At 40.2% G+C, this 27881-nt stretch overlaps 1 protein-coding gene across 5 annotated transcripts in view; it reads right to left on the reverse strand.

The window, feature by feature from the left end:
- Window positions 1-410: 410 nt before the first annotated feature.
- LOC120904261 (zwei Ig domain protein zig-8-like) overlaps window positions 411-27881 on the reverse strand; it is a 40870-nt gene continuing 13399 nt past the window's right edge. For 4 of the 5 annotated variants that reach the window (XM_040314129.1, XM_040314130.1, XM_040314128.1 and 1 more), the window contains exons 3-9: window positions 11712-11780; window positions 3723-4060; window positions 3364-3480; window positions 2872-2965; window positions 2586-2713; window positions 774-1053; window positions 411-693 (exon numbers count right to left, since the gene is read on the reverse strand). In XM_040314129.1, coding sequence (XP_040170063.1) covers window positions 563-693; window positions 774-1053; window positions 2586-2713; window positions 2872-2965; window positions 3364-3480; window positions 3723-4060; window positions 11712-11778 — 1155 coding nt within the window. In that variant the 5' untranslated portion in view covers window positions 11779-11780 and the 3' untranslated portion in view covers window positions 411-562. The remainder of the gene's footprint in view (window positions 694-773; window positions 1054-2585; window positions 2714-2871; window positions 2966-3363; window positions 3481-3722; window positions 4061-11711; window positions 11781-27881) is intronic. The other variant, XM_040314132.1, reaches the window with a different exon arrangement.

The raw sequence follows: 27881 nt of genomic DNA on the forward strand, positions 1-27881 counted from the left end.
TGCTTGATAATCCGATTAAGCAGAATGGTGTAAAAGCGTTAAACAGTAGTAAAAAAACTACAATGCACTCATTCCGTCTAATATCAATGAAGGGTTTCATCGAGCAAGATAAGAAGTAAAGAGAGATGTTAAAATAATGTCCATACAGTTGATTAAGCGTAGTTTCGTTTGCCAAGCAGAAGAAAAAGCTGCTTACGATTTAGTATTAAAATGAATGAATGGGCACGGGAAAATCTCACTAAAAAGAAAACCATTTGAAGGGGAAATGGACACAGTTTTGTAATGAAACTTTTATCTAAAGATCATGGAAGGGGGGGGGGGACATTCGAATACGTTTGATTTTTGCAGCTTATGCTCAAATGGTTTACCTACCTTACGTTCAAATTCGCTCTTTTCTTGTGAAATGTAAATTATTGAAGTAAAATTGACTTTACTTCGAAATTATTTTATTTCAACGTCTTCGATGCACAAGAATTTTAACAACGTTCTTTTCTTCGCTTATTCTGTTCGGTCTTGTCTTGTTGGTCAGGGATGAGTTCTACGATGAATTTCTTCACCGTCATCACCGACAGTTGTTGGTCCACGCGTGGATTTTCAGGAAAAATGCTGTTGATGCAATACTGGGCACCATTAAACTCAGCGGCAAACTCCACTGGCTGGGCGGCAATGCTAACCGCTTAAGCGGGGAGTCCACTGTGAAAAGGAAAGTTAAAATATCCATGAAACTTTTTACATATTTAACACATTACACAAACATCATAAAAAATACTCACACAATGGTAGCCCTGACAAATACTGTCTGAAATGTTTCCAGTATCGGGCGAACACTGTCGTATTTGTCATTGCCCTGGACGCGGTTAGCGAGTAGGGCGGTCGAACGGTACCATTCATGATATGCACGTTGATCGTGGAAGGATCGGCATTCGATGGGGAGCAGACGTACTTCCCGCTGTCGGTGGTGCGGGCGCGCTGTATTAGCAGGTACGATGTCGTCGTTTCACCCTTCTCCGTTATGACCGACACACCGCCCCGGGGTGAATCGTAGTTGATCTCCTGCATACAAACAAAAAATGTGAAGTGAGAAGTGGAGAAGAATCAAATGGAATAAATAGAATATGCTCTCAAACCAAGAAAAAAGCTCCCAATCAATTGACATTGACATTCTTCATTCGTTTCATTCATTTTTATCGATTTTGAAGAACGAAGCAGCGAAAACGCAGTTTTAACGCGAACGTGACCGACCGGCAATTTTCATTTTGAATGCAGTTAGGGTAACACATCGTCAAAGTAAGCAAGATCATATTCCATGATAATCTATTTGTACCGAAGTATGAACCCACGTTTTATTTTTTCATTTGGCTTTGGAACGTTATTGAAGACTTGTTTTTCTTTTCTTTTAATTCTTATTATTTTCCACTTATTTGTCAGTTCGTTTTTTAAATTATGCTATTAATACTGAATTTATAAGGAGAACGAGGGAAGCTAAAGGATGGTTTCAAAAGACTCTGTTAAAACTTTATGCAGATACACTCGAAACGTCCTTTAAGAGTGATTGGAGGTTTTTTTATTAGTGTCAGTAATTAGCATAAAGATATGAGTTAATATTTTGGTTTGTTTCAGTTATAAACAAGTGTAAAATCGAACCCTCGAACACAGGCGAATGACGGCTCAGTGCACTTTCTTATATAAGCTCATTAGTGGATGCATTGACGCGCCGTCCATTCTCGAAAAAATCATTTCCAGGCCCCTAACAGGAGTTTAAGGCCACGAGCTCTATTTAAAACTGATTTCAGGACGACGATTTCGCTTCAAAGACTCTTTACTTCTAAAGCATATAGCTCTTTATACAATACTGTTGATCGCAACGTTAGTGTAAATAATCTTTAAATGATTCTGCGAGGCACATATTGACGATCAGAAGCATTTAGTTATTTATTTATATATTTATTTACCGTTTTCACGTTCATCATAGCTACCTGATTCTAATTCGTGATCATTAGGTCTCGTATGATGTAAATTAAAACTAATTTCAACGAGTCAAACCAAGCGAATGTTTTATAACTTAGTAATTAAAAATGATTCAAAAACATGTTATGTTTTAACAGTATATTAAATGTTATCATCGTTCCCTCAATTTGTTTCAATTGTTTGTTTTTGACGAATAAGAAAAGGCATAATAATAACTCAATTTTATAGACAATAACATAAAACCCACAGCAAATTGGAATATTTATCGTTTTGAGCGTAATGTTTTATATTTTAGAATCTACTTTATTGAATATAACCAAAACACTGAATGTTATTTTGACTATCATCGAATCCTCTATTATTTAACAAAAAGAGCTCAACCGTTGTTAGATTTATTCTTTACCTTGCCTATAAAATGTTTCAGTTAGGGCATAAAACACAATACCTCTTAACCTATTTCCAAATACATCCCCCTTTCTAACGTGACATAAAATGGATAACGTTTGAGCCTTAAGCTTTTTAACATGTTCCCACATTAATTCAAGCCATAATCCAACGCATCATAAAACAAATCTTCCTCAACCCCAGAAACACTAACACACCCGTTCTCCGCTTACCTGATTGTTGTGGGTCCAAAAAATGGTTGAAGGAGGCTCGGGCGAGTTTCGCACTATGCAGGTTAAATTTACAGTTGAGCCCGTGTTGATGTACAGATCCGGCACACCAACGATCGTGGTGATTGGCTCTGCAGATGGAGATGAAGTTATAGGGAAACGTGGAAAGAAGAAAACAAGTGTCTGTTAAAATGGAAATGAGCCTATAAGAGAAATACGTATCCTAAACGGTAACCTAAACGGTTAAACCAGTTTCAGCCCCGTGCATTTAGTCCGGCTGGACACTTACCTACGACGGCGAGAAACATTGAGTGCCCGACCGGTGGCGTAGTGGAGATCTGGCACTCGTACACGCCCGTGTCCCGCTTCTGGGGGTATCTAATCTGAAAGAACAACGAACCAACGGGTATCAGCTGCCAGTGGGAGACAGACAGACGCAAAAAAGCCAGCCAAATAAAGTGCACAAAAAAGAGAGTTCAACACTCCACGGACGGAATCTCCTGAGAGCTTGCGTGTTCGTGCGTGTGCACAAGGATCTACTGCCAACGCCCACCGGCACATGATCGATGGCCTGAACAGGCCATATAGAGTGTCAATAGAGGGAGAGTGGGTTCATTTTTTATTATTTCATATAGTTTGCTGACTCATCGTTTGTGCTTTTCCCCAAGCTCTCAAAAGGCTCATCGAGAAAGAGGGGTAGAGTGATAGAGGTTGCACTAAATAAAAACAAAAACACACATCGTGTGACGCAATGGAGCAACAGAGGAAAAAAGGGGCTTACTTGTAGCGACCAGTCGTCTGTCTGGGGATTATGTACAGCCTGGAAACGTTGGTCAGACGTATAGGTGAATCTACCTACGGTTAACAGATGAATGTCACGATGCCGCACCCAGGACACCTGCCGAGAACGAACGAACCACACAGGGGGACGTTTCACGTTGTGTTGTGATATATGAACAATCGAAACACACACACAGGAAAAAGAGAAACAAATAAAAACACATGGTTAAAATTTATCCAAACGGAAGCAACTGGAGCCAGAAAGCAAAAAAGGACACAAAAACGGGCAAAACGCGTTCTTGTGGGTAGGAAAAAACAAGTACAGAAGCAATACACAGCACCATTGAAATTGAAATTTACCGTTTTATTGCCGATGTTCTTCACCCGGCAGTTGAGATAGGCCGTCTTCCCGACCAGCGCTGTAATGTTTTTCGAGGCGGACAAATCAAAGTGTGGCCCACGGTCGAGCGGCGTCCGGAGCAGATTACTCTCGTCCGAGTCGTAAATTTCGTTCTCACTCGTCTCCGGATGCTGATGGTGCTGGTACTGGTGCTGGTGAAAGCCAAGGTGCAGATTGCCAAGGTACGGTGGTGTTCGGTTACGTATCGGAGGACGCGTTACCGGTGAACTGCTGTGATCATCACTCAGCTCCAGGAGGAACTGTTCCTCCGAAAAGGTCTGCAGTGACTTTGTAATGCCTTCCGGGTTGGTGTTGTGGGATGGGAGTTTTCAATCGATGACCACAGATCCGGTGGCAATGGGAGAAAATTGAGAAAAGATACAAATTAGAGGTGGCAGTTGGAAGCTGTCGAACACAGGAAATCGAAACGTCAGAAGGTAGGGATGATAAATGAAAAACACTGTTTCCTGCACGATTTTGGGATGAATATAATTGAAATTTGTATACTATGTTGCTTTCATAAGTGAAGTTTTTACACACTTTCTTATGACGGAAGACATATTACAGCTTAGCAGAGCGCTTCAAGTATAAAAAGCTTACTAGCTTCATTCATAACAAAACAAAAACAAAGCGGGTAAAATCATTTATTGTAAACAAACCCAGTATTCTGCCTTATCAAATTTAATTTTTGATTTTAAGGTCAAATGTAACAACAATATCAATAATTGCTAGAATGACCTTTATCTGAAACAATCACAACTATCATCTTCAGTGAGACAACTCATCGTACCCATACATACTACAAGGACTTCCTGCATGTTGAATTTACCTCAAGTAAACATGCTTAGGTATACATAATCTACGCTAAAGTATCTCTCTCTTCACAAGATGTACTGTGATTGTCCTGCTCTTGAGGGATAACATTAAAGTTCTAAGATCTCCACACGCAAGAAAGTAACTTCAATTGACCATGACAGTCAAAGGAAAAGCCTTTCCGCTCCCTTGGATTGAGCTGCATCCAACCACTGTGAAGCTTTGGGTTCATCGCCCTGGAGCGTAAATTAATTTATCGTTGTTATCAATCTTGCTCTCACACACGGAGCTGTTGCGGTTTAATGCGGCTCTATCGCTTCTAGCACGCTAAGCTTCCTTGGGCACACAAATACAGCAAAAAAGCAAACACCAGCAAATCCAATCAAAAGTGACAGCTCTGCTAGGCAGGTGTGAGATGTTATCACATAGATAAAGATACATAAATCAACTGTCAACACATAATCTTTCATTGAGGTTGCTGATTGTGATGTGATTGCGTAGAAGTGCAACTGGATGCCGGTGGTAGAGGAGGGCGGATAAGAATGAATGTTTAAATATTCAACGAAAAGCTACTGGCAGTCGTGTAAATGTGCTTTTGTGGATGTTTGATATACAATTATAGCTCCCGGGCAAGTGATGGCATTGCTTCAATTGTTTCATTCCGAACATCAAACTGAATTAGCCAAGAGTTCTGCAAAGCAGATTTCGATGATTAAGTGAAGCTGTTTATGGGTTTAAGTTTTAATTGCAATTTGTGTTGATTTGCAGTTGTTTAGAAAAAGAGACTTCGAAATCATAACTCAGGACAATCAGTGTGATATGCCACACTGTTTAAGCCCTCAGGAGAAACGAGCTGATAAGATGCTTTAAAAGTATACATCTCCATTATCAAGTAAAACATTACAATTTATCTCATTTTAACTGATTAGTAAAGGCCTGAGGGCGTTTTGTTTTTACCTTGTAACAAACTCGTTTCGTCTATTTCATAATCCCAGCCCATTACGTTAATTCAATTCCGATGGACTGCTACAATTATCGGAATTCGGTTGTTAATTGTGCGAACGCTAAATGAACTCCAAATTGAATCATTCCTGCAGGGCACCTGCAATGCTGCTAACGGTATAATCCCCACCTGGGATGATGAGGGAGGGCTCGGTCGGAACGCCATCGGAATGCCAAACTTTCCAAATTGATTGGTAACAATTATAAGCGTATAATTAAGCCCTTTTTGCCTGTGATTTGGCTGTGTGATTGTGTCCTGTGGCTTGGTACAAACACTCATACAGGCACACTGACAAATTTTCCTATCGATTATCAATCCCGGAAATAGCCGATTAACATCTGGTTTTGTGGAATCGGTCCGAAACGAAAAACAGTCAATTCGGCTATCGCCACTCCATGCTGCTGAGGGGTGCAGAGGGTATGGTAGTGGGAAATGGGAAATGATCTAAAATCTGGCACAACTCCCCAGTGGATACGCAGCTGATACACATAAAGACTGGAAGCTTCACAGGACGGCAACTGAGCAACGTGATTGGAATCTGTCAAGGGAACGCACACAGTTAATTAACAGAAAACACTCGCACCGCAAGGCACGTCAGAAGAACGGGAGTGACGGAGTATCATGCAGCTGTGACACATAGCAATCGATTGTTTTGTGGATTTATTGATGCGGTTTGTGTGATGATTATGGTTAAAGAGGAAACCGAACAAGTCGTGGGTTGGAGTGGATCGATGTTTTCGAAATGCGACGTGCGGCAGTGGGCTATTCTCGGTAAGTAACAGTCATTTAAACGGGAATCAGACTCAGATGCAGGATTGATGTATTTTTGGGTTTTCTGATTGAAACTAATGAAAGGTTATACGATTAAACAAGAGCTGCGGTTGAAGGTTCCTATCATTTTTTGCCATTAACTTGCAGACATAAATAGTGGAAAATGCTTAGAATTCGATGAGATTGCTATAAAAAATGAAATTCTAAAAATAGATTGCTTACATTCAGGCTCATAACTCTGCCCGAATTACTGATAAGGGTTAGCAAAATAAAACACATCAATTAAGTTTGTAAGTTGGCTTTGAAAGCTTCTTCATCTTCTTGGGTAGCATTTTGCCGTGTTTACAGATAGCAAATGTGAACCAGATGTTGTACAGTTATGCCATTGTGCTGGCATGCACACCAAACCATTGTTCAACCAAACCGACTCAACATAAGGTACAAAACTCAAGATTAATATTCATAAATTTTCAGTTCCACAAAAAAGGGTTCGCCCATACTGACACTATTGGAGAGAATAGGCATTTTTGGGCACTTTTACGCGAAACATCTTGCACTGCCGTGCATGCTTACGAGCCATTAAAAGCCGCCCTGTACCTCTACTGGAACTGTCGAGCTTTATCATAACCATACCGTCCTTGCCGCTCTTGAACACGAACAAAGCAGATAACAGATAAAAGGATTACAATTGGGACTCCATAAAGTACAGTCTCGACCTTAAATAACCTCCTTCGAACCCGTAAAGGCCTGTTATTCTGGTTTTCCGGCCAAAGGGGCTCCAGTTCCGGTTAGCGTGTCGGTATTCCATCCTATCCATTCCAAGTTACTTTGACTTCCTACACTCGCGTCATCTTACCGCAATATTTCGAGTGAGGCTCCACCAAACCAAAAACCCACGGTGCAGCCCGCATTCGATGTACGCACCAACCTTCCTAGAGCGGCTTTTCTGCAGGATTCTGCTCGGTGTATAAAAAGGGTCACAATTTCTTAGATTTTCTGACTCGTGCGGAGTTCATGAATATTCCTTGTGCCATTGTTGCCCTGGTGAGGGTTTTTGTCTGTTCTTTAATACACCGAATTGGATATCTCTGTACAATGTTCGTTAAAAACAAGACAAATGGTTCCACGATCGTGTACTGCATAGAAAAAAATGGGATAAAATAAGTAAGCTTTCTTTTTTTTTTTGCTGTTCGTTATAACCATCGGCATTCTTGCTTATACAGCATCTCATTCGCATGCATTACATGTGTGTTTAATGTGTTTTATCTCATGAATTCACAATTTCAAGGCTCTACAACAATGGGTTTTATCCGCTAGCTAGAACCCCGAGTTACTTTTTTTAATTTGATTGGAAAGAATGTGATACAACCATTTACAAAAATCTGTCCCTAATTCCCACACATTCCAATGCTATTGCTGAAACTGCAAGAATAAACTACCTTATTCATTAAATAACACACAGGTACGCTCTCTTTCCGTTACTTTAAATCGGGAAACAATGTAACAAAGAAATCGCTTCCATCGTTGTCCCCAACATCAATATCAAACACCTCACGCACGTGTCCTTGAGAGCGTGTTTGTGAAATATCAATTTTAACACAACCGTAACCACTTTATAAATACGATACAAAAAACTGGAACGAAGCAGAGAACAAAACAGATTCGCTCAACTCTTCACAGAATGCACAACGAGCTCTTGTTCTCCCAAACGTGCTACCATGAAGTAAGTGAATGTTTGCGGGCCTAAGCTTTGCTTCCTGCTACAGGCATCAACTCTAGGCTTAAGCGAAATGAACCATTATTATTTAAATCACATCATTCCTGCTTGCTGCGCGTATTAGACGATTGATATGATGGGCGTTCGCGAATGTGATGTGTGTCGTTGGAAAGCGAAACGAGTCAATCGACTGGTGCGAATTACTGTATCCTCCTGTCCTTCACTCCCGCTGTACACGAATTGCTGTGGCCGAAAAATGCAAATCCATTCCGGCACAAACGGGACCAGCCAGCCCGGGCTGTCGTTAAGCGTAAATGGCTATTAATAAATCATTCCGAGGCGTTTCGCACGGAATGATAACGTCTTTTTTGTTTTGCTTGCGTGTGTGGGAATTTCCGCCTGATCGCTTCACGCAGTCTTTTGGGTAATTTTAAGCTTTAGCTTTGCGTGTTTTTGTCTCCTATTGCTATTGCCGTAATAAAGAACAAACAAACAGAAATAAAGTAATCCCCGAGCTCAGCGTAAAACCACCGTTCTGCTCGAGCGCTTCAAGACATTTGATGATGTTTTGACATGTTTTCAATTTGTTTTTATGCTGCTTTTTTGTGTTTATTTCACTTCCTCCAAAACTTGGACTTATTTAGTTAAATGGAAATATGATTTCAGTTTGTGCGAAACGCAGATTACAGTGAGCGTTGAACAATCTTGTCCCGGTTTCTTGTGCATGAGCAGAGTGGGCAGAAAACGGAGCTTCAACGCACACACAAAAATCACTCAACACTCGTCCACGCTAACGGCTGGCAGTAAAAGCCTTACCGTGGTGCTGCTGTTATGTGTGTATGTTTTCGATCAAATTCAATTTTGACGCCATGCAGGACGGATGGGAAACGCAAGCCTGTTATGGTGGCCGCCAGCACCGGCATGATGGGATTTTGCTGGTCGGTGCGGTATTCTGACAGTGGCACACGCATGACAAGTGAGCGATCAATGAAAGTGAAGGAAGGACAAGGGAGTTTTTGTGCGGTTTTGGTGCAAATACCCTTTTGCTTTCTGTTACCAGAACGAGAATAAAAGGAAAATATGCTTTGGAATTTGTAAAAGATACATGGAAGCCAGATGCTTGGAGGGAACACTCTGGAATCTAGTATTTGTGATTCTTCATGAAAGGGTATGTTTCTTCATTCCTGATAAATGATTACATTGCTCTAACAAGTTGTAAACTTTGATAAACAACCAAACCAGTCGTTATGATTCGTCGATGGAACAAGATTAATGGACATAAATTTATAAATCTATTATCTCCAAAGAAATTTCATCCCACTTGTCATATTAAGCTTTCATCAAATAACCGATACCGTACCGAGAAACCCTGCACTGCTGAAACAAACGACACTGTTCTATAACTTTTCTTCCGGCCAAGTCTCAACGAGAATCACAGAAAAAAACATGACGAAAAGCCAACCGAGCCGTTCTTGTGCTAGATGCTCCTTTCAGAACATCAAAATCTGATTCCAACTATCGGGCGTTATCACTTCCTGGCAGTTATGTCCTTGCCTGTAGAAACAGCAAACAAGCTCGGCCCTTCGATATGATAGCCATTTACCATTCTAGCTCTTGGCATGAAGCTTCTGCTTGTGTATTTAAGGGATTCATTTCCCAAACCCCTTTCCAAGGCAAGTTGATGTATGAGGAAGGGGTTTCCTTGAATTTTGTTCCTGCATTGTTTGGAATGATCGATGGGAAGAGGTATGTCTCGATGAAGTTACAGTTTTAGTTTGATTGTTTCGATGAAAAAATCCGTTGTGTTCCATATTAATTTTGTATTTGCAAAACGTCTTTGGTAGACGGGGTTTTAAATGCTTTCAAACCTTCGAGATTTAAGAATCTGAATGCATAAACAGCCAACAGCAACAGCAAATGCTACAATGGCGTTTCACAAAATGATAACTAACAATAAAACATTAAAACACATACGACAGCTCCTCACTTTGAGTGACTCTGATGCAAAGCAAAAAACGGTCCGGCGAGACAGAAACCAATCTCAATTTATATAATTATACTTCTTGTTATCTGCACATTACCTTCCAACGATCCATGCATTCTGAGATTTTTCTCTCGGTCACTTTGGGTAATTATACTTGCAGACTTGGGAAATGAATAATTCCACAACACAAATAAAATGTATTCCAATCTCTCCAGACAACGGCTCACACCGGCACGCTAAGCAATGACCGTGGAAATGATGAAAAATCAACGCTTCTTGCAGCACTTCAACTGATGAATAAATGTCCCAAAAGGCGGACCACTAACCCAAATACGAAACATTGCCAACGTACTCACATACAAACGCTCACAATAGCACAGCTAACCTTATTTAAATAAAAAAGAAAGAGCAAAAAAAGGCTAAATTTTTTCAGCAGTAGACAGGGCAGGTCGGGTTTTTGGTTCGTTCCCCCACTCGGTTGACCTGGCCTGATGGTAGCGAGCAGATTACAGTATTGTTTCATGCCTCGTTTCAATGCTTTGCTTATGTAATGGATCATATCCTCCGCGTTTGTTTGCCACTTTCATTTGCCTTGATGATGCTTTCCGCGTCCTAAAGCGTGTACACGAGCAAACACAATGCTATTTCTGCGTTGTTTCGATTTAAATTGAACAACGATTTGCCAATGATACGCTCCAAACGAGTCCTTGGGCGGGTATATATGTATTTGTCGTATATATTTTGTGTTCGCGTTTGCTTTATTGCAATAGCTCGAGGGAAAGCGAATGCACCATCAGCCCAGTGTGGTCCCAAAACAGCGCCGGGAGCCAGCCGGTGCACTGAATGGCTATCAGAGCTAATAAATCAAAATGCGGTACATTCGGGTTGGGAAAGATCAACTGTGCCGTTCACGTGCTTTCTAACGATGAGATTGTGAAACAAAACGGCTCGAGAGAACAAAATAAAATAAACAGACTCTACTGAACAGTTTTTTTTGTTTCTTTTAAGTTTTATGTGTTGACAAATGTGTATTGAGCTCTTAGAATTACTTGTGTAAGCCTCATTGTGCGCGTATGAATGTGTGGCGAGGAAAATCAGTATCATTATCACTTATTATTGTACGTTACAAACCCTTAACGTATATAATTCATCATACCCTATTGAAGGTTTTGTTAAACGAATATTTAACTTAAACAAAAATTAAAAAGAAACTGAACATTATGCATCGCATAGAGCAAACATGTAAGCTGCATTGAATAACTTCTCCTATCACAGAGGAGTAAAAAGGCTAAATTATAATATTTTCTGCACAAAATCGCTACAGTTGCCACCTAAACAGCATACCACAAGTATTAGTAAATTTACAATAATTCATAAACAAAGTTTAGAAGAGAATGAATTGCACCACACACAATTATCTGAATAGCTCAGAGTGCTAGAGCTAATGACAGAAACACAGAAGTTGACGAACAAATTCTTCATATTCAATATTATTTGTTCTATGTTTTTAATGCATCGAAATATTGTTAATGTTTCTTATACATTTACCTACGAATTTATGAACCCAAATCTAACGTTTAATATCCCTTTCACACAAACACTTTAAATTTTAATTGAATAAAGTATAAGGTTCATAAATTGTTACTGTTTGTTTCACTTACCGTGGTTTAAATGAACGATGAAAAGGAAAATTAAGTTTATTCCATTCTGAGAGCGCAGTGCGGCCATCACTGAAAAAAAGAGAATAAAGAATTTTCTTTGTAAATCATTTTTGGAGCTTGAAACGGTTTTAGTTTTAAACAGCTTTATGCTTATGAATGAATAATACCAAAACAATCCAGTACAACCAATGCACAATACCCGCAAGCAACAATTCTTCGAATTGGATACGTTTAATAATAAAACAGAACAAACGACTAAGGCCAGCGCTTTTGTGAGTGGTCGTTCCACCTCTTTTCCCCTTAACCATACCTTTCCCATAAGCAAAGTAAGCAAAAATAGGAAAATGAAAAAAAAGAAGAAAAAAATGAAAATAGGTTGAAAACGACACTGAATGTCAGCACATGTCGCCATCACCTCTGCAAAAACCTTTCCATCGAGGCGCAACATTTGAATGATTTATTGCATCAGCATGTCCAACGGCTGGCACCGTGAATACAACACCGAGCGTCCTCTCTTCGTTGCACGTGTACACATTTCGCTGATTGTGCAACTGGATAGTGTCACACGCACCTTGTGCAGCAGCGTGCAGCAGTCGCCCTCAGCAACTGTCAAGAGTGAAACAGCCACCAGGCGTCTCCATGTTTCGCGCGGGGAAATAGAATATCATGCATCATGCATACACGGGGTCGTACCGGTTGAACACCGTACCGTGGTGGGTTCTGGCAAAAAAACCAAACCTAACTAGGTGATCATTTATGGTGAGCGTACCTTGTGAACTCAACATCACAGTTGCCTACCGTTGCACCGTTGCCGGAAGCGATACCGTGATAGGCTATATTCAAATTTTCACATTTACCCGATGCGTCAGCTATCGCGATGCTAGGTACACTATGTTAGTGTAAAAGCAAGCTACCACGGTAGATTTTTTGTTTTTTTTTTCAATCTACTACCAGTTTAGGAGCTGTAGGTCATCTGGTGCTTGCCAGGGGTCGTTCAGAAGAAATCCACCAACTTTGGAGGCTTCGGCGGTTTGCGATCCGATGAAACCTGTCGTTTTTCATCGAATTTTACATTCACTGCGGAAACTCATTAGTGGTTAAAGGTTGACCTACATCCTCCACTCACACTCTCATGCACATACAGACACGCTTTAGCTCACACTAAGGGCCACCATTTGGAACCACAAATTTTCCCATCGCAGCAGTTGATCGCTTGGTTGAGGTTCTTTGGCTCATTTTACCAGGCCATGGTAGGTGCATCTCTCTACAGCAAATGGGAAAGATTTTTTCGTCGAACATACTTTCAACCACCAATTTAAGTCATGCAGCCATAAAAGCACGATAACAATTAGGTTATCGTTCTCTATTTCAGAAAGACCCTTGATGCAATGCGGGCGCTATTTAGAGATGTCATTAATCATCTTGGTTTACCTCGCATGGTTTATAGAGTTTGTGATTCAAATTTATAAAATTCCAAGAAGAATAGTTACAGAAAAGAATAGGTACAGAAATATTACTTAACCTTTTAATTGTCAACAGACATCAACCATGAAAGCCAAAACAAATATGTATAATAAAAAAAAGGACCAGAATCCTATCTATGCAATTCGAATTGCTTTAATTTTCAGAGTTTGACTTAATTCACTGGTAAATTAAATGCTTCAAACTACTCAATTCAGTCTCATGCCAAAGACATAAATTTAGAAAAATTCTACAAAAATGCTTTTACTCAGCCGCAATACCTTGAATAATTGATTCGAGCATGGGGACACGTTGACAAAGTGGCAGCAAATTGAATTAAGCCTTCTGTATGAGTTTACCACTTTCATTCACTCGTTCTTTATTCTTGTTGCGGGTTATTGCAAGTAGTCTGCCAAACATAATAAGTCTCCTGTATAGCGTAAATGAGCTTGCTGACTTTGGTTTTGTTAGTTTTTTGCTAAATTTTATTTGGGAGAATAACTATTCCCATGATCTTCTTTGAACATCGTTTTTGCGGCCCCATCTGCTGCTGTGTGACGTTATTCTTGCGTTTGACTGGATTTCTAAAAGCTGATAGATGAAAGAATCCTTTGATCTGCCCTTAAATATCGATGCAAAGAAAACAGGGGTGCTACTACCGGTTCACTTGTTATTTTTCTACTTTCAGCAATCTAACGTGCACTTTTTTTGCTCGTTCGTTCGTATTCGTTGTTTTTTGCTTTCCCATAAGCAACAGTGCGCTTGAACGAGTAGAAAGGAGCAACGGAAAAAAGGTTGCGCTTCATTGTGTTCGTTCTCCTGTGTGTTGCTGATGCAGGATCAAATGGAAGGATGATTATCATAGCCAGATGCACAGCACAATATGCTCTCGTCAAGAATCTCTGCCGCACCGGTATGGACTGCCTCCGGGCCGAAAGCCAAGCCATCGCTTCTGCACAGCACGCACCGATCAAAGGGGAGCAGAAGCACTTTTTTGGTTTGTGAAATGTGTTGAAGGCGGTTGTTAATTGAATTAAAGCAAGCGCAAGCATAACTGGCATACACTATTCGGGCAGCATTGTTGATCGTATGCTTGTAGCAGCCATGCATGTACTGTTTACGAATGTGTGTTACGGTTACCCATGGTCCGTGTAATTGAAATATTTCAACTGCGTTTCACGTAATTGCGATTTTTAATCGGACTGTGCGTATATTTGACAGTTTCTGTTTTGTATGTATTGGTGCGATTAGGATAGCGGGGAAAGATTGATCGAATTGATACAAGAACCGACACCCCAAGAGCAACAGCTTTGCGTAGCACACAAAAGTTTCGCGTTATATTTCAATAAAGCAGTTTTATGTAAAAAACATAAAAATTAACACAACGAAGGGGTTTGTACGATCATGTACAAAGGGATGCGTGCCTTCATCTGTGTTTAAATATTGACTTCCACAGAGAACCAAACACTGCTTTCAAGCATTTTCATTCCAGCAAGGTTGTCACGCAAGTATGCTGCTGAAGTTAAGAAAAACTGCAGAGGAAGGCGCTGGGAATGATTTGTAAACTACCAGGGCAGAACCAGCAATGGAATATGACGATGGAATGTTAATTAGTTCTGCCGTATCACTAACATTAACAAAGTTCTCTCCACGCTGTTTCGTTGCGTTCGATTCGCTTGTCATGAATATTTTAAGCATGTTGATAAGGTATGGGACTATATGTCTGCCATCTACCAACCCAAAAGTGTCATCTGGTTGAAGCCTTATCTTCCAACTTGTTGGGTATAGTTGAATACGAAAAAGGACCAAGAAGTGATCAAATTGATGTTTGCCAACACCTGCTAAACATTCGTCTGGTGAAATTGATAATGAGACAAGTAACAGGAACACCTACAAATAGTTTGCCTGTACATTGTTTGGCTTGTTTGTTTGGAGACAGTTTTTCCTAGGTGTACTTCATTACACTTTGACATTTCTTGATTTTCAAGAAAAAAAAAGTCACAATAGAAATACTATGATAAAATATATTCCTTGTTGATCTTTCCCGTTACTAGGAAGGAACTAATCTATTCCCCTGTTGGTTTCAAATAAGTGACAGAATCTTTCCTTTTCGTTTTGGATCAGGACATTAGCTTTGGATTGGCAAATATAGTACCGAATCAGGGCTAAAAGTTCAATCATTGCAATACGCTTGACTTGCCAATTTGGTGTTCTTGCAGTTTGAATCGCAACGTACCTTCCAGAAAGCATTGGTTTTCCAAATAATACTTAAGGAATTCACATGACTGTTGAAAATAGGATTTTTCGCTGTAACAAAAGATACTTTTATTTTTCATTGCAGGCTACAGGGAATTTGCCTGGAATGAATAATTTGAGTAGTTATAGTAGAGTTTTGCAGATTACGTTTATGTATCACGTTCCGTTTTACAGCATCACCTAGAATTCCAAATCCTTTTGTTATAGCTTCCAGAGTTATTATATGGATGCATAATCTGCGCACCATTGTACATGTTTGTGTGTATTGTTACATAGAAGCTAATACATCAATGGGATTGAAAATGTTATTGTTAGGTCTGATCTGAAAAATAGAAATTGGAATTTATCCACAGTATGAACTATAACGCGGAATTTATTCATTTACAGGTATGTCGTTTTTGTTATGTATCAGTGCTATTATTCAAACAAAACTATTGAAATCTGCTAAGGTTCTGAGAATCTGATAGTGTAGCCATGATACAACTGAAAAAGCTAAATACGAGTGATTTTTCGTAATATGGAAACAGCTCAAAAGTAAATATTATTAATGCATAACTCTTCTTTTGACTTAATATATTTGCTACTTGTAAAGGTGATACGAATAATAGATAGCATGATCACAAGATAACAAAATTGGAATTTTATTCGTAATGCAAAAAAAGTTCCAACAAACTGAAAAGAACAACGTGTCATTCCCAAAAAAACAATTTCCACGGAATGCTTCAACTGTAATCCGATGTTGGCACACCTTCCAAGATACAGATTATATCGTCTCGCATATTGATTTAACTGTTTCCAAATCTTCTTTCGTCTGTGATGGTGACATGAAAATCCCACAGTGAAAAAGATGACACAGTTCAATCGAAACGGAACATATCAAACAAAACGGCTATGGGTACACTGGTATAATATTGACACTTGAAATGTAGCTTAGATAAATCGAATCCTTTACTTTGTGTTTAAGATCGACGGAATTTTGTAGACTCCTCCTACAGCGATTGCCTTCGCTGCGTATGGGAATGATTGAAGGTGGTTGTCTGAATGTTGCAAATACAAGAGTTATGTAGACAATTTTACCTTTGAATAAAAGGCAATCGTAGATGTCTTGAATGTAAGCATTTGAATCGCAGTGCAGAAAGGTGTCAAAGGAGTTTTGCAATCGTCGCTATTTCATCACAGCTTACACTTTCTTCAAAGTAATGTACATTTAGCGCGGTATTTCCCTTGAACATATCACCTCAAAGACCCCAATGATGCTCAACACTCACAATCTCTTTGCATGAACCTACAGACATGGTCGACAAGCCGGAGGATTGGATCGCGAACAGCTGAGAACAGACGATGTTCAATCATGCAAAATCACATTTTACCCACCAGCTTGGTGACACAAAACCCTTTTCTCTCGGTGTGGTACTAACCAGTGCGTGATAATAAATTTCACCACCACTGCAAGCGCTTTTAGATAAATGACCTCCGACAGCAGCGAAGGATGGCACCATAAACCACCCGCCGATAGGCTCCAATCGTTCCGGGGTGATAGTGTGTCGCGTACGGGTGAAGGTCACTGTAAAATCGCTTTGCTCGCTTCACACAGCGTCCAACGATTGAATGACCATCCGCGGGATACGCTAACGTTGTAAGTACTCGTAGACTTTTTGTCCCGATACTCTCGAACATGATTTATGTACCGTTGGAAATGACAAAGTTATGTGCCGGCCGACGCTACTTTATCACGAACAATATTGATCAACGGAATGGCGTACGACAGGAAACGCCGTCACCATGAAAGTTGAGCTTGAAGTGAGTGATTACGAATGAAAAGAACGAACGAGCAAAGCAAACAGAGGGAAGAAAAACGTTCCAGCCGCGCCAGCCGTAAGTGCAGAGAATACTTGGAAGTTTGTTTACTATGTTTCATTGATGGTGAAAATCTATCACAAAGAATAATACGCTCAAAGCCGTTCCAAGCCGCTGCCATTGCAATGATGGTATTTCTCTTCTAGAAATTGCTCGCATCGTTGGCTTTTTGAAAGACACACATCAACTAAAACCACTAGGGACAAACCACACTGTCTGAAAAGTTTTCCAACCGTCAAAAGAGTTGCTGTTCGAGTACTGGGCTTGTTTGACCAATATGATCACTCCACTTCAAGTTGAGCTTAAAATTGGCTTATAGATGAGTTTTTACTCTTCACTCAAGAGTCTTGAGGATGAATTTTTATAAGGAAATAATAGATAAGACTGTTCATTATTCTCAGAAAATGCTCTGAACTTATATAAGTTAAACAATTGATATGCAAATTTTAGTATAAATCTGGTAAAAGCTAATAAAAATGTTTATATTATAATCATTACTAGTTGAAAAATATATAAAAAATCCACTTTTCTCTGATGGATATTCTTTTTTAGCTGGTTTTATAACATGCTTAACCGTTTGCGTACCATGTTTGAACTTCATTTATTGCCGAAAATGATACGTTCGATACATCCAAGCATTATATCAGATTCTGCATACTTATATTTATCTACATGAAAATAAAACTTTCCGTATAAGTTGCTCCGGTGCCTTTCGTCGAAAAATCCTTCCGTTTTACGGTAGCCAATAAATTCAAAGCTTATTGCAACAGACTTCATGGTTTATGGTTCGTCTATTCACTAGCCTAACATTCGGTTTTCGGTCCTCGAACCCGGGCTAACGTTTGGTCCGGACTTTCACCAACTTAAGTCGTCCAGAGCGATATGAGAAAAAGAGGCTCAGAAATGAATTATTAATTAACAATTAATTTACTTTATGCGGCCGTAAAACTGCATTCAGTGCCATACACTAGCCGAACCAATAAGTCTTTCAACCTGGTAACGTAATGTGTGAGCTATCTGTCAGAAGGGAAAGCATGAGTTTGTGCATGTGTATGGTTTGAGAACAGATTTTGGTGGGCATAAGAAAGAGCCAGCCGAACATTATTCTTATTGGTTCATGATATCATTGCGCGGTACCTTCACATAAACAAGGTATGGTGTTTCTGGGAAGTAGCAACTTTTACTAAATTTCCCGAGAATATTGTTCACCCACTTTGACCTTTTTTCCAACCAAATTCGATACTTTACTCACCCATTTGGCCTATATCATGCAAAAAGCATCGTAGGTGCTAGCATGAAAATAAAATTCCCAATAACACACACACACACATACACGTGCTCCTCCTGCAAGATTCACGCACAAAACGCGTCCATCATCCACGAGAGCAAGAGCACAAAACTACACACACTTTAGTCCTGTGGTTAGCCCAGTTGGGAACTAGAAGTTGGGAAGAAGCGATTCGGCTACAAATCAGCTTTAATGAGCTTTACCCGACACACGTTGCATAATTTACCATTCACGCAGCATACGCTCGTGAACAAGCAGACCACTAAAAAAAAATAGCAGGAAACGATTGATACAAGAGACATCATCGTTCCTAAGTGTGCTTCAAAACTGCAAGAAAATTAAGCGCAACGCTTTCGAGCATTAGTGTGTGTGTATTTCAGGATTTCGTATTACACATATGAAATATTCTAGGAATATAAATAACTAACCCATCCCATGGATCAAAACTTGGGAACAGGTTTGCTCACATAAGCGCTATTTCAAAAAATGGCGAAGTCAGAATTGCTGCAAATAATGCTCAATTTAGAAGTACGTTTGTCAGGCGTAGTATTGCAGATGAAGATTGCAAATGAATGAAGCAAAAGCATTTCAAATGCTCCTATGACCATTATTTGGAGTAGTGGCAATATTGTTAAACGATAGCAAAAGTAGTACAGGCTGTTTGTTGAAATTATGTCCATTCGGCGCAAACCCCATCTAGACAGAAAACGACCGAAGGTTGTTATGCGAAATTTGAATCTTACTCTCAGTGTCTCTCGATGCATTGGTTGCGCTTTGGTCGGATTCCAATGCCATAAATCTCCAACGCCGGTCTCTTAGTACAGTCGTCAACTCGTACGACTTAACAACATGCCCGTCATGGGTTCAATCCCCAAATAGACCGCGCCGCCATACGTAGGACTGACTATCCTGCTATGGGGGGAATCAATTAATCACTGAAAGCCAAGGCCACTAGTGGGTACAGGCAGGCCTTGACCGACATCGGTTGTTGAGCCAAACAAGAAGAAGAAGAAATCTCTTTACAAGATGGTCGAGCTGGCATCAAGAACATGAGCACAGTTGATTGCAGCTGACATTGATTGTAAGAGCTACATCATTGGCATTAGTCCAATTCTTAAAAGCATTGCTGTCGTTCGTCGCTGTTATACACAACTGAACGAAAGTTAAACGACATTTTACTACAAGTAAACAAACAATATTCTTGCAGTGTAAGAAACGTTTTATTCTTCTACTTTCAGCACTCTAACGTGCACATTTCCTGGTTCGTTTGTATTCGTTGTTTGTTGCTATCCCATAAGCAACAGTGTGCTTGAACGATTAGAGAAGAGCAACTCAAAAAAAGATTGTACTTCATTGTATTTGTTCGCCTGTGTACTGCTGATACAGGATAAAATGAAAAGATGATTATCATAGCCAGCGTAAACGTTTTAGCTTTTAAACAGGTACATTTGATTGATGTTGTTTCAATCAATCACAAAAGCAATGAAGTGAGAGGATACAGGGTTTCCCACGATTTATTGGTTGGTTCCCATCAATTTTTGGTGGGTTCCCATATTTTTTTGGTGCGTTCCCACGATTTTTTGGTCGTTTCCCAGAATTTGTTGGTCCAATTGTATTGATATCCAATTGGAAAATACCAATAAAATATGGGAACGAACCAAAAATCTATAGGATACGACCAAAAAATCGTGGGAACGCACCAATAAATCATGGGAACTGACCAATAAATCGTGGGAAACCCTGTAATACAAATAAAATAATCTATAAGAACAGTCTATTCCTTCCACCAAACAGTCCAACATTTTTTCACTCATATAACACCACACCAATACACAGATGTTCTTTATCCCAGGTTTTCGTTTCTACGTGTCAAAGCTGGGCAAAGAAATAAAAAACCACTCAGATTGAAAATAAATCTATTTCATATCAAAAATCGATTCCAAAACCTCTGTGCAAGTTCAACACGTCGCCAGGAAACATTTCCACTTTGCACCCAGAGTTGTCTCTATTAAACAACAAATCCGAAATCACCAAATATCCCCGCTTTTGCTTTGGTTTCATGTTCAAATTTGTGCTTTCTATTTCTGTGCGTCCTGATTCCAAGAATATTATATTTTTCCAAGAATTCCTTTTCTCACTCGTGTCGCCCTAAACCGTGCTTGAATTGGCTGACATTGTGCGGCATGCCACTGTTACCCGACCAACTCCGTCACCAATATGTGGCCATTCATCTTTCTCAAGCAGCTTGGAGTGTAGGACGATAAAGACGACGACGATGGATCAAGAAGCTGCTTCTACGTCTGTGTCTGTGTGTCACGATTAGCGTCATTTATGGCTGGTATAAGCTTCAAGGTTCCGTCCAAGACGCGACGTCTTCTGCCTGTGTCTCTGAATGAAACTCCGTCTCAAGTTCCCATAGTGCCATTATCTGGATCACAAAATCCCAACCGAATATCCAAACATGAATTGAATAACTTTGTTCGGATCATCAAATAGCTCTGTATCAATTTCATTCGTATGTTCCTTCTCGATAGAGACATTTGAGACCTTCACTATTCGACGAAACCGTACACGTCAGTATCGAATATATTTCTAGATTTGGTTGTAATAAGGCAAAGTCAGCAAACAGCTTCAACAAAGCTTGGAAAATCATTATCTCGCACGCAACACTTTCGGCTTCATAAGGCATGTCATCAGCTCAGCAGAACAGCCTTGGTTGGTTACTTCGAGTAGATCGATTTTCTCTCGACTAAATGCAATCCAATCGCATTGCGTGCTTCAGTTCCAGAGTCAACTAGTTCCTCTTCGTTTCACTTGACCTCTCTCTGCAACAAACCAGAGTCGTATTTCAAGTGTTGAAAGTCGCAAACACGGTAAGATTTACGAGATGCACCACTAAACAGGCAAAACGGGAAAAGGAAACGGTTGCGGTCCTCTTTCCAATTCCAATCGCTTCTCAGCACAGTTTACCCAATCGGAGCTTCAACCTTGCAGCACCAAGGAGATCGGTGAAGACGGTGAAATATTATCAATTCTGATAATATTTCTACCTTCCCAAGACGTTTAATATGCACAAGCAGCATGCTGTCTACTGCCGGTCTTGATACTTTCAGCCACTTTCGGTCCATTCCGTTGAGCCTTGTAAATCTATACCCTGCGAAATCTGGAGCAGTTAGGGAAACGAAGAAGTGCAGTAAAACATTGAGGAGGTGCACAGATTGCTTTGCGATGAAATATGGCCTCCAGTAAATGGGGTTGCGCCGTTTTGTGAGCAGCAATTTCCTATTTTTGGAACGGTTTGCTATTTCAATACCCATGATGCTTCTCTTGAAAGCGCCTGTACAAGGTGCAAATCATAAACGGCTGTCAGCGAATTTATAACTGAACGTTGATTGCCTTAAGGGGTTACTATCAAGTGACGTATTTAGGTTAAGTCAAGACGATTTTTTCAATACCATAGACAAAAACCTCAACATTAAGCAGCTGTAACAACATATATCATGGCTCATATTTGTCATTACAGGGTTTCCCACGATTTATTAGTTGATTCCCAGAAATTTTTGATTGTTCCCATTTATTTTTTTAAAGCGTTCCTACGATTTTGTTGCCAATTCCAAGATTTTTTGGCTTAATAATATTTGTATCCATTCGGAAGATATCAATAAATTATGGGAACGATCCAAAAACCTATGGGATATGATGAAAAATCGTGAGACGAGCACAAACAATTATGGGAACTGATCAATAAATCGTGAGAAACCCTGTAATTATTACCTAACACAAACAAAAACAAGCAAATGAATATCTATTGACTCAATTTGAATCAATCTTTTCATTTACACTACAATCACTCGAAAATCCTATTCTGTAAGCACTGTTACACACCGATATTCATTATGGCCGAATGTAAAGAAGCATGTTTGCAATTACGCGGAGTTTAGGCGGCGCTCTGGGACCAATCGAACGAGACAAATAAACACGACTTTGTTCGATAGGTGCTCTGTCACCCGGCGCTCTAGCACCAATCGAACACGACATCGAACATGAAAAATGTATGGGATTTGACATGTTTGTCTTGTTTGTTTGTTTGTGTCTGACAGTGCACCTCCATATGATTATATAGATTTGTTCGTGTCGGATGTCGTGTTTGATTGCTGCTAGAGCGCCGCCATATCCGTTACAATTTCGAGATTTTGTGGTTCGTTATGTAAATTTTCCCAACAATTGCAATCCCTCGTTGTTTAAATTCCCGTTCATGCTATCGAATCGATCACCATGCTATCGGATTTGCGATTGATCGATGTTGAACGACGCGTGGTGCAGGGCCTCCATTTTATCAATATGATGCAACGAGTATACATTATTATCCATCCCTGGACCTTACATCCTGGCACATATTTTCAGAACCCATGCTCATGATTCAGCAACCGGAAATGCACCGACAAACACATCAGCCTACGCCCCCTTTACAGCATGACGTTGATGTACCTTCTGCCAGGAGAGTCCGAGGGTACGATGCGATAGAATTGTAGTATCCACCAGTGCTTCTGTCAAGGAGGTTGTTTTCGCCTGTATGAGCACTGGCAATAGACATAGAGCTAGGAAGGGTGGCGTAAACAGTGTGCTGTGCATATTGTTCCCCGGATGCACCCATATTGTACACGGATATGCAAATGCAACGAGAATACACGGGGGCCGAATTCGGTATGAATATGGTGGAAGTGGGCTCAGCAGGGTTGCGTCGAGCGTCAGTTGTAGAAGGTCTCGTTCTATGCTGTTAGTCGGAAGTGGGAAACGTTACCGCACCCGGGTGCATCTGCTACTCAACGGTCATTAATAATCTCCTTGTACGCGGCACTCTTTACTTTTGTCATCCTTGTTTTCCACCATTACATCCGGATCGTTTTGCGTTGTGACTCGGTGTGAGAGTGTTTGTTCCCCGTAAACCCCGTGCTATTGTTGGTGTACCTCTTCTGGCCACATCTTTTTGTGGTTCAAATTGAAAAGCGTGTCTCTCAGTGCTGCTCCTCTTGCTCCCAACACAATTAGTTTAGATCATATTTTTTCAATTTCATTTTTATTTAAACGTACTCCTTATGTAAAAGTGTGTTGTAGCATATCTGCTATACAGAACATATTGTAATACACACTATCAGCCATAGACACATTGTAACACACTTCGGAAAGCCAAATCACGTCATTGCAACACATTCATTATAACACATCAGCAAATCAATCCACACCATAGCAACACACCCTGACCATACCGTTCATAGAAAAAACAATTGAGACACATTTATCGAAAACAACCGAAACGCGCAACATAAGCAATTCAAGCGTTACTGCGGCAAAGTGGACAAACAGAGACGCATAGCAACTTATTGCTAAAAGCGCAGTGTAGGCAAAGATCGACGAACGCACTCGTTCTTTGGCTAGAACAGTTGAATCTTTCCAGAACCTTTGTAAAAACACTAAAAGCGCAGCATAGGTACAAATTGACAGACACCTCACTCCAATAAAATGTATTAATTGTACCTCATATCAATAACCTTTAATTAGGACAAAAACACATTCCAAAACCAATATTTCGAAACCCATTGAGTATAAATAAAACCAATTCCGACCGTGGCAAGTCAGATTCGTTCGGACTGTCAGGATAGGACTATGCCCATCCAGCATCTATCGACTTCTCATTTAAAGAGTTTAGTTATGTCCCCCTACCCAAGGTAAGGCCTCTAAACTCCAACGTTTCCAGTAAGGGAAACCTCCTAAAGGTTTCTATGATCGCCTGGACGATCAAGTGTCGAAAAGTCCGCTTCGAACAAAGTGTTATTCAACCTCGATACTTGTCAGCGAAACACTGACCTACCGCGATGGTACGCGTTGATCAGTTGTACCGTTGTACGCTCATCAGATTACATGGCGACCGTATCAAAAACCGAACATACTATATGACGACCATAGCTATCTCCAAACCTACTACAGTGTGTCTGTATGAAAATGTGTGTATGCTTCGGGCACTCCCAACACAAGCAATTGCGCTCTTACATCACGCAACCGGGACAAAAGGAGCACATCGAGCCAGTAACGGTCAGCTACAGGAATAATTCAATTCTTATATTACATTTTCCCCTTTTTTTTGCTACTTGCAGAAAAGCACCACAGAGGGTGATTATAGAAATGGGAAAGAATGGAACTAGTTAGTCATTTGAATAATATGCACGGTTTAGCATTTTTGAAAGCCGAGCAAAGGTAGAAAGACGGCATGGAAACAGCTCAGAAATCTGATACTCTTCCACTTTAATATTCCCAAAATGCAAGAAAAGGTTCTCCTATTGTTATCAAAAATGTGTGAAATATGTAGACAACAGCATGAATTTAAAATAAAAACCGACTTGCCCTTTAGGATACATCCTACACAACGGTAGAGCCGCGAAATGGTAATCGTTTGAGGTGCAATAAACGGAATACTTATATTCGGTTACCAGCATCGTTAGATGTCGTGTCTATCTGGTGGAAATGTTCACATTGATGGTGCGTGCGGAACAATAAGCGTAAGAAGCCTTAAGAGTGCTGCTAATGGTGGCCGATGGTTAGATTTGGGGCATAATTAATTGTTTTGTTCCCTTTTATCGTCTATTTTCGAGCGCAGCTGTGTGGTGGAGATCGTTTATAACCAAAGTGAGCGCATATTATAACAATTTTTTTACATCCTATTCGATTCTATTCTATTTTGAAGCTTTTACCGGAAGATCGAGTAATTAGTTTGTACATTATGATAGAAAAGTATCCAGCGATATTTTTTGCTTTGAAACATCCTTAAACACAAGAAACATATCTAAGGATATAAAACAAAAGCAAACGCTTGAAAGCACACTGAAGCAAAACACACATTAACTCATCTCTAATGGCTCCGGTCCCTGGTGAGACAGTCTCTCTGGCGTGGTCTGGGATCAAGATGAATGTCAAACGACTGGAGCCGGCTTGTTAAACTGTCCTGTTTAATTTTCATTTCAGGTCGTTTAGTTTTCTTTTCTTTTTATTTTTTTGCTTTTTATACGTTTGAGGGTGCAGAGTGTTGCTGCTTTCATCTACTGAGAGATACGATTACGCGAGCTTTGCCTCGCTACTAGAATGTTTATGCAGGCTCTATTCCATGTGGAGCGCACTAGAGATACTTTAAGTGACAGAGAGAAAGAGATCAAAGGGAAAAGAAGGAGAGAGATGGAGAGATATGATGAGGTAGTGGCATCCGTTGACGTCATTCGGTAAATCAGACATGCTCATTATATTTATTCAGCATAGGGGAAATATTTTGGACATATCACTTTGCATTCAAGCACCACTATGTATATAACTAAAATAATGGCTTAGTCTCAAGTTTCAGTTGCATGTTCAACCATCACTACCGTACATCAAATGCAAGCGTGATAGTGGCTTTATTTTCTATTTGAAGCGATCCTGCGCGGAATTGTATCCATCAATTGGTACAAATAGGTAATGTTTATCTATGGGTGACTTATAACTCGAACAAAGTTTCACATTTCCACTATCGCAACACGTCTGAATGATAAATCTTGATCCACGCTCTCTCGCATACTCCAATGCATCCTCCAACAACATAAAACGAAGACTCATCGAGCACTCTTATAGCTCCTACTGCGCCGAGCGAACATGCAATCAATATATTCATACAACAGCGAGTTGCAATTGCATCAACAATATTCTCTTCCCCACTGGCTGCAATGAGTAATCTGATGCCAACGATCTGAGCAATCACGACAGGGGAAATTAATGTGGGAGCATCGAGGTTCCTCCTATTCGTGGCGTACATCAGACGACGATATGCAAGCCAGAAGTATCGAGCTCTCAACACCTTCCTTCGGCAGTTTTCCCTCCTCATGAAAAGTGTATGCAGTTGCAGTAAAAAACATAGTCACAAAGCCGGAACATGCTACACGTGGTAAACTGGAGTCGAAACTAAACCACTGAACCTTGCACCCACCGTCGTCCCGAAGCATCTTCTTTCCACGTGATATCGAATGAATAATGTACGGCTATTTATCAGTCTCAGGGGGCAGCAACAGCATACGAAGCACACACAGGGTGAATTATTGCAGCTCAGGTCACCATTACCACCTCGTACGTTTTACCAGTCAAACGTTGCAGTGAAGTGCAATAAAAACACTACGACAATGAAACAAAAACCAGCCAGCACATTCAATAAACTGCATCCGGATAAGAATGAAGGTAATGAATGAAACAGTTGCTGGAAGTTGGTATAGTTGACGGCGTGTTTCGACTGTGGAAGCCTTTCCTCCATAGTGGGACGTGATTTAATGGCGTCCTAGTTCTTCTTCGCGGGCTCGTGTTTACATTCATTACGCTAGTGACCAGTAGTCAAGTAAACGCTATTCTTAACCGTCGTGATCGTGTTTGAAGCTCACCGTGTACTGTTGCACCGGAACAAATCCTTGAGGCATAAAAATTGTGTCCCGAGATCGATATGGGTTGCCACGTTTTTGCAGATACCATCGTGTGAGCTGATTTATGTCGATACTGGTGACCCGAATGGTTGTCCAGAAAAATAATGTCGGGTAATGCGGATCCAATACAAACCGAATCCGACCTGTTACTTGGTAATACAAATATACAGTTACTTTTAAATATTCTGACCTGTAACTTGGTAATACAATACAAACCGAGATGACCTGTACACGTCTTGGACATATGTTCAGACATTCGAACTCTTGTTTCAACCTGTTGGTACATGAATTATGCACGTGGTTCAGTGTGTAGTACAGGACCTAAGCTACTTAAACAAGAAAAGGATAGTCTCCATTGCAATTGATTGATACAAATATTGAACCTTCTGGTGTTTTTCCCGGAAAGCGATGGATTTCCTCTAGCGCAGAGGAGGTAGCTATCAACCTTTGTCCAAGTGGACACCCTTACCAACTCTACAAATCGTACCGATCTGATGCAATACGTATGACAAAGTCTAGATCACTGGAATCAAACACTTCTGACAGTCAATAGTGCCACGGAAACCTCTTTTGCCCTTCCACTCGGATAAAGGGTCCTTCTGAGAACGTTACTCTTATTTGAGGCTAACAGAATTTTGCAAGAAATTGGTACTACATGCATTTTTTTGTTTTCTTTTGAAATGCATGACCTGAATGGTCATTAAGGCTTTTTCATTCCGTCGAACTAATTCTGTTCTTGCAATCGAGTTAGTTAAAATTAAGTGAACAATTTACAATTCTGTGTGAATGTTTAAAAAAAATGGATGAAGTAGCAAATTTTAC

Source organism: Anopheles arabiensis, chromosome 3 (assembly GCF_016920715.1).
Source record: "Anopheles arabiensis isolate DONGOLA chromosome 3, AaraD3, whole genome shotgun sequence".
In the NCBI taxonomy this organism is placed as follows: domain Eukaryota; kingdom Metazoa; phylum Arthropoda; class Insecta; order Diptera; family Culicidae; genus Anopheles; species Anopheles arabiensis.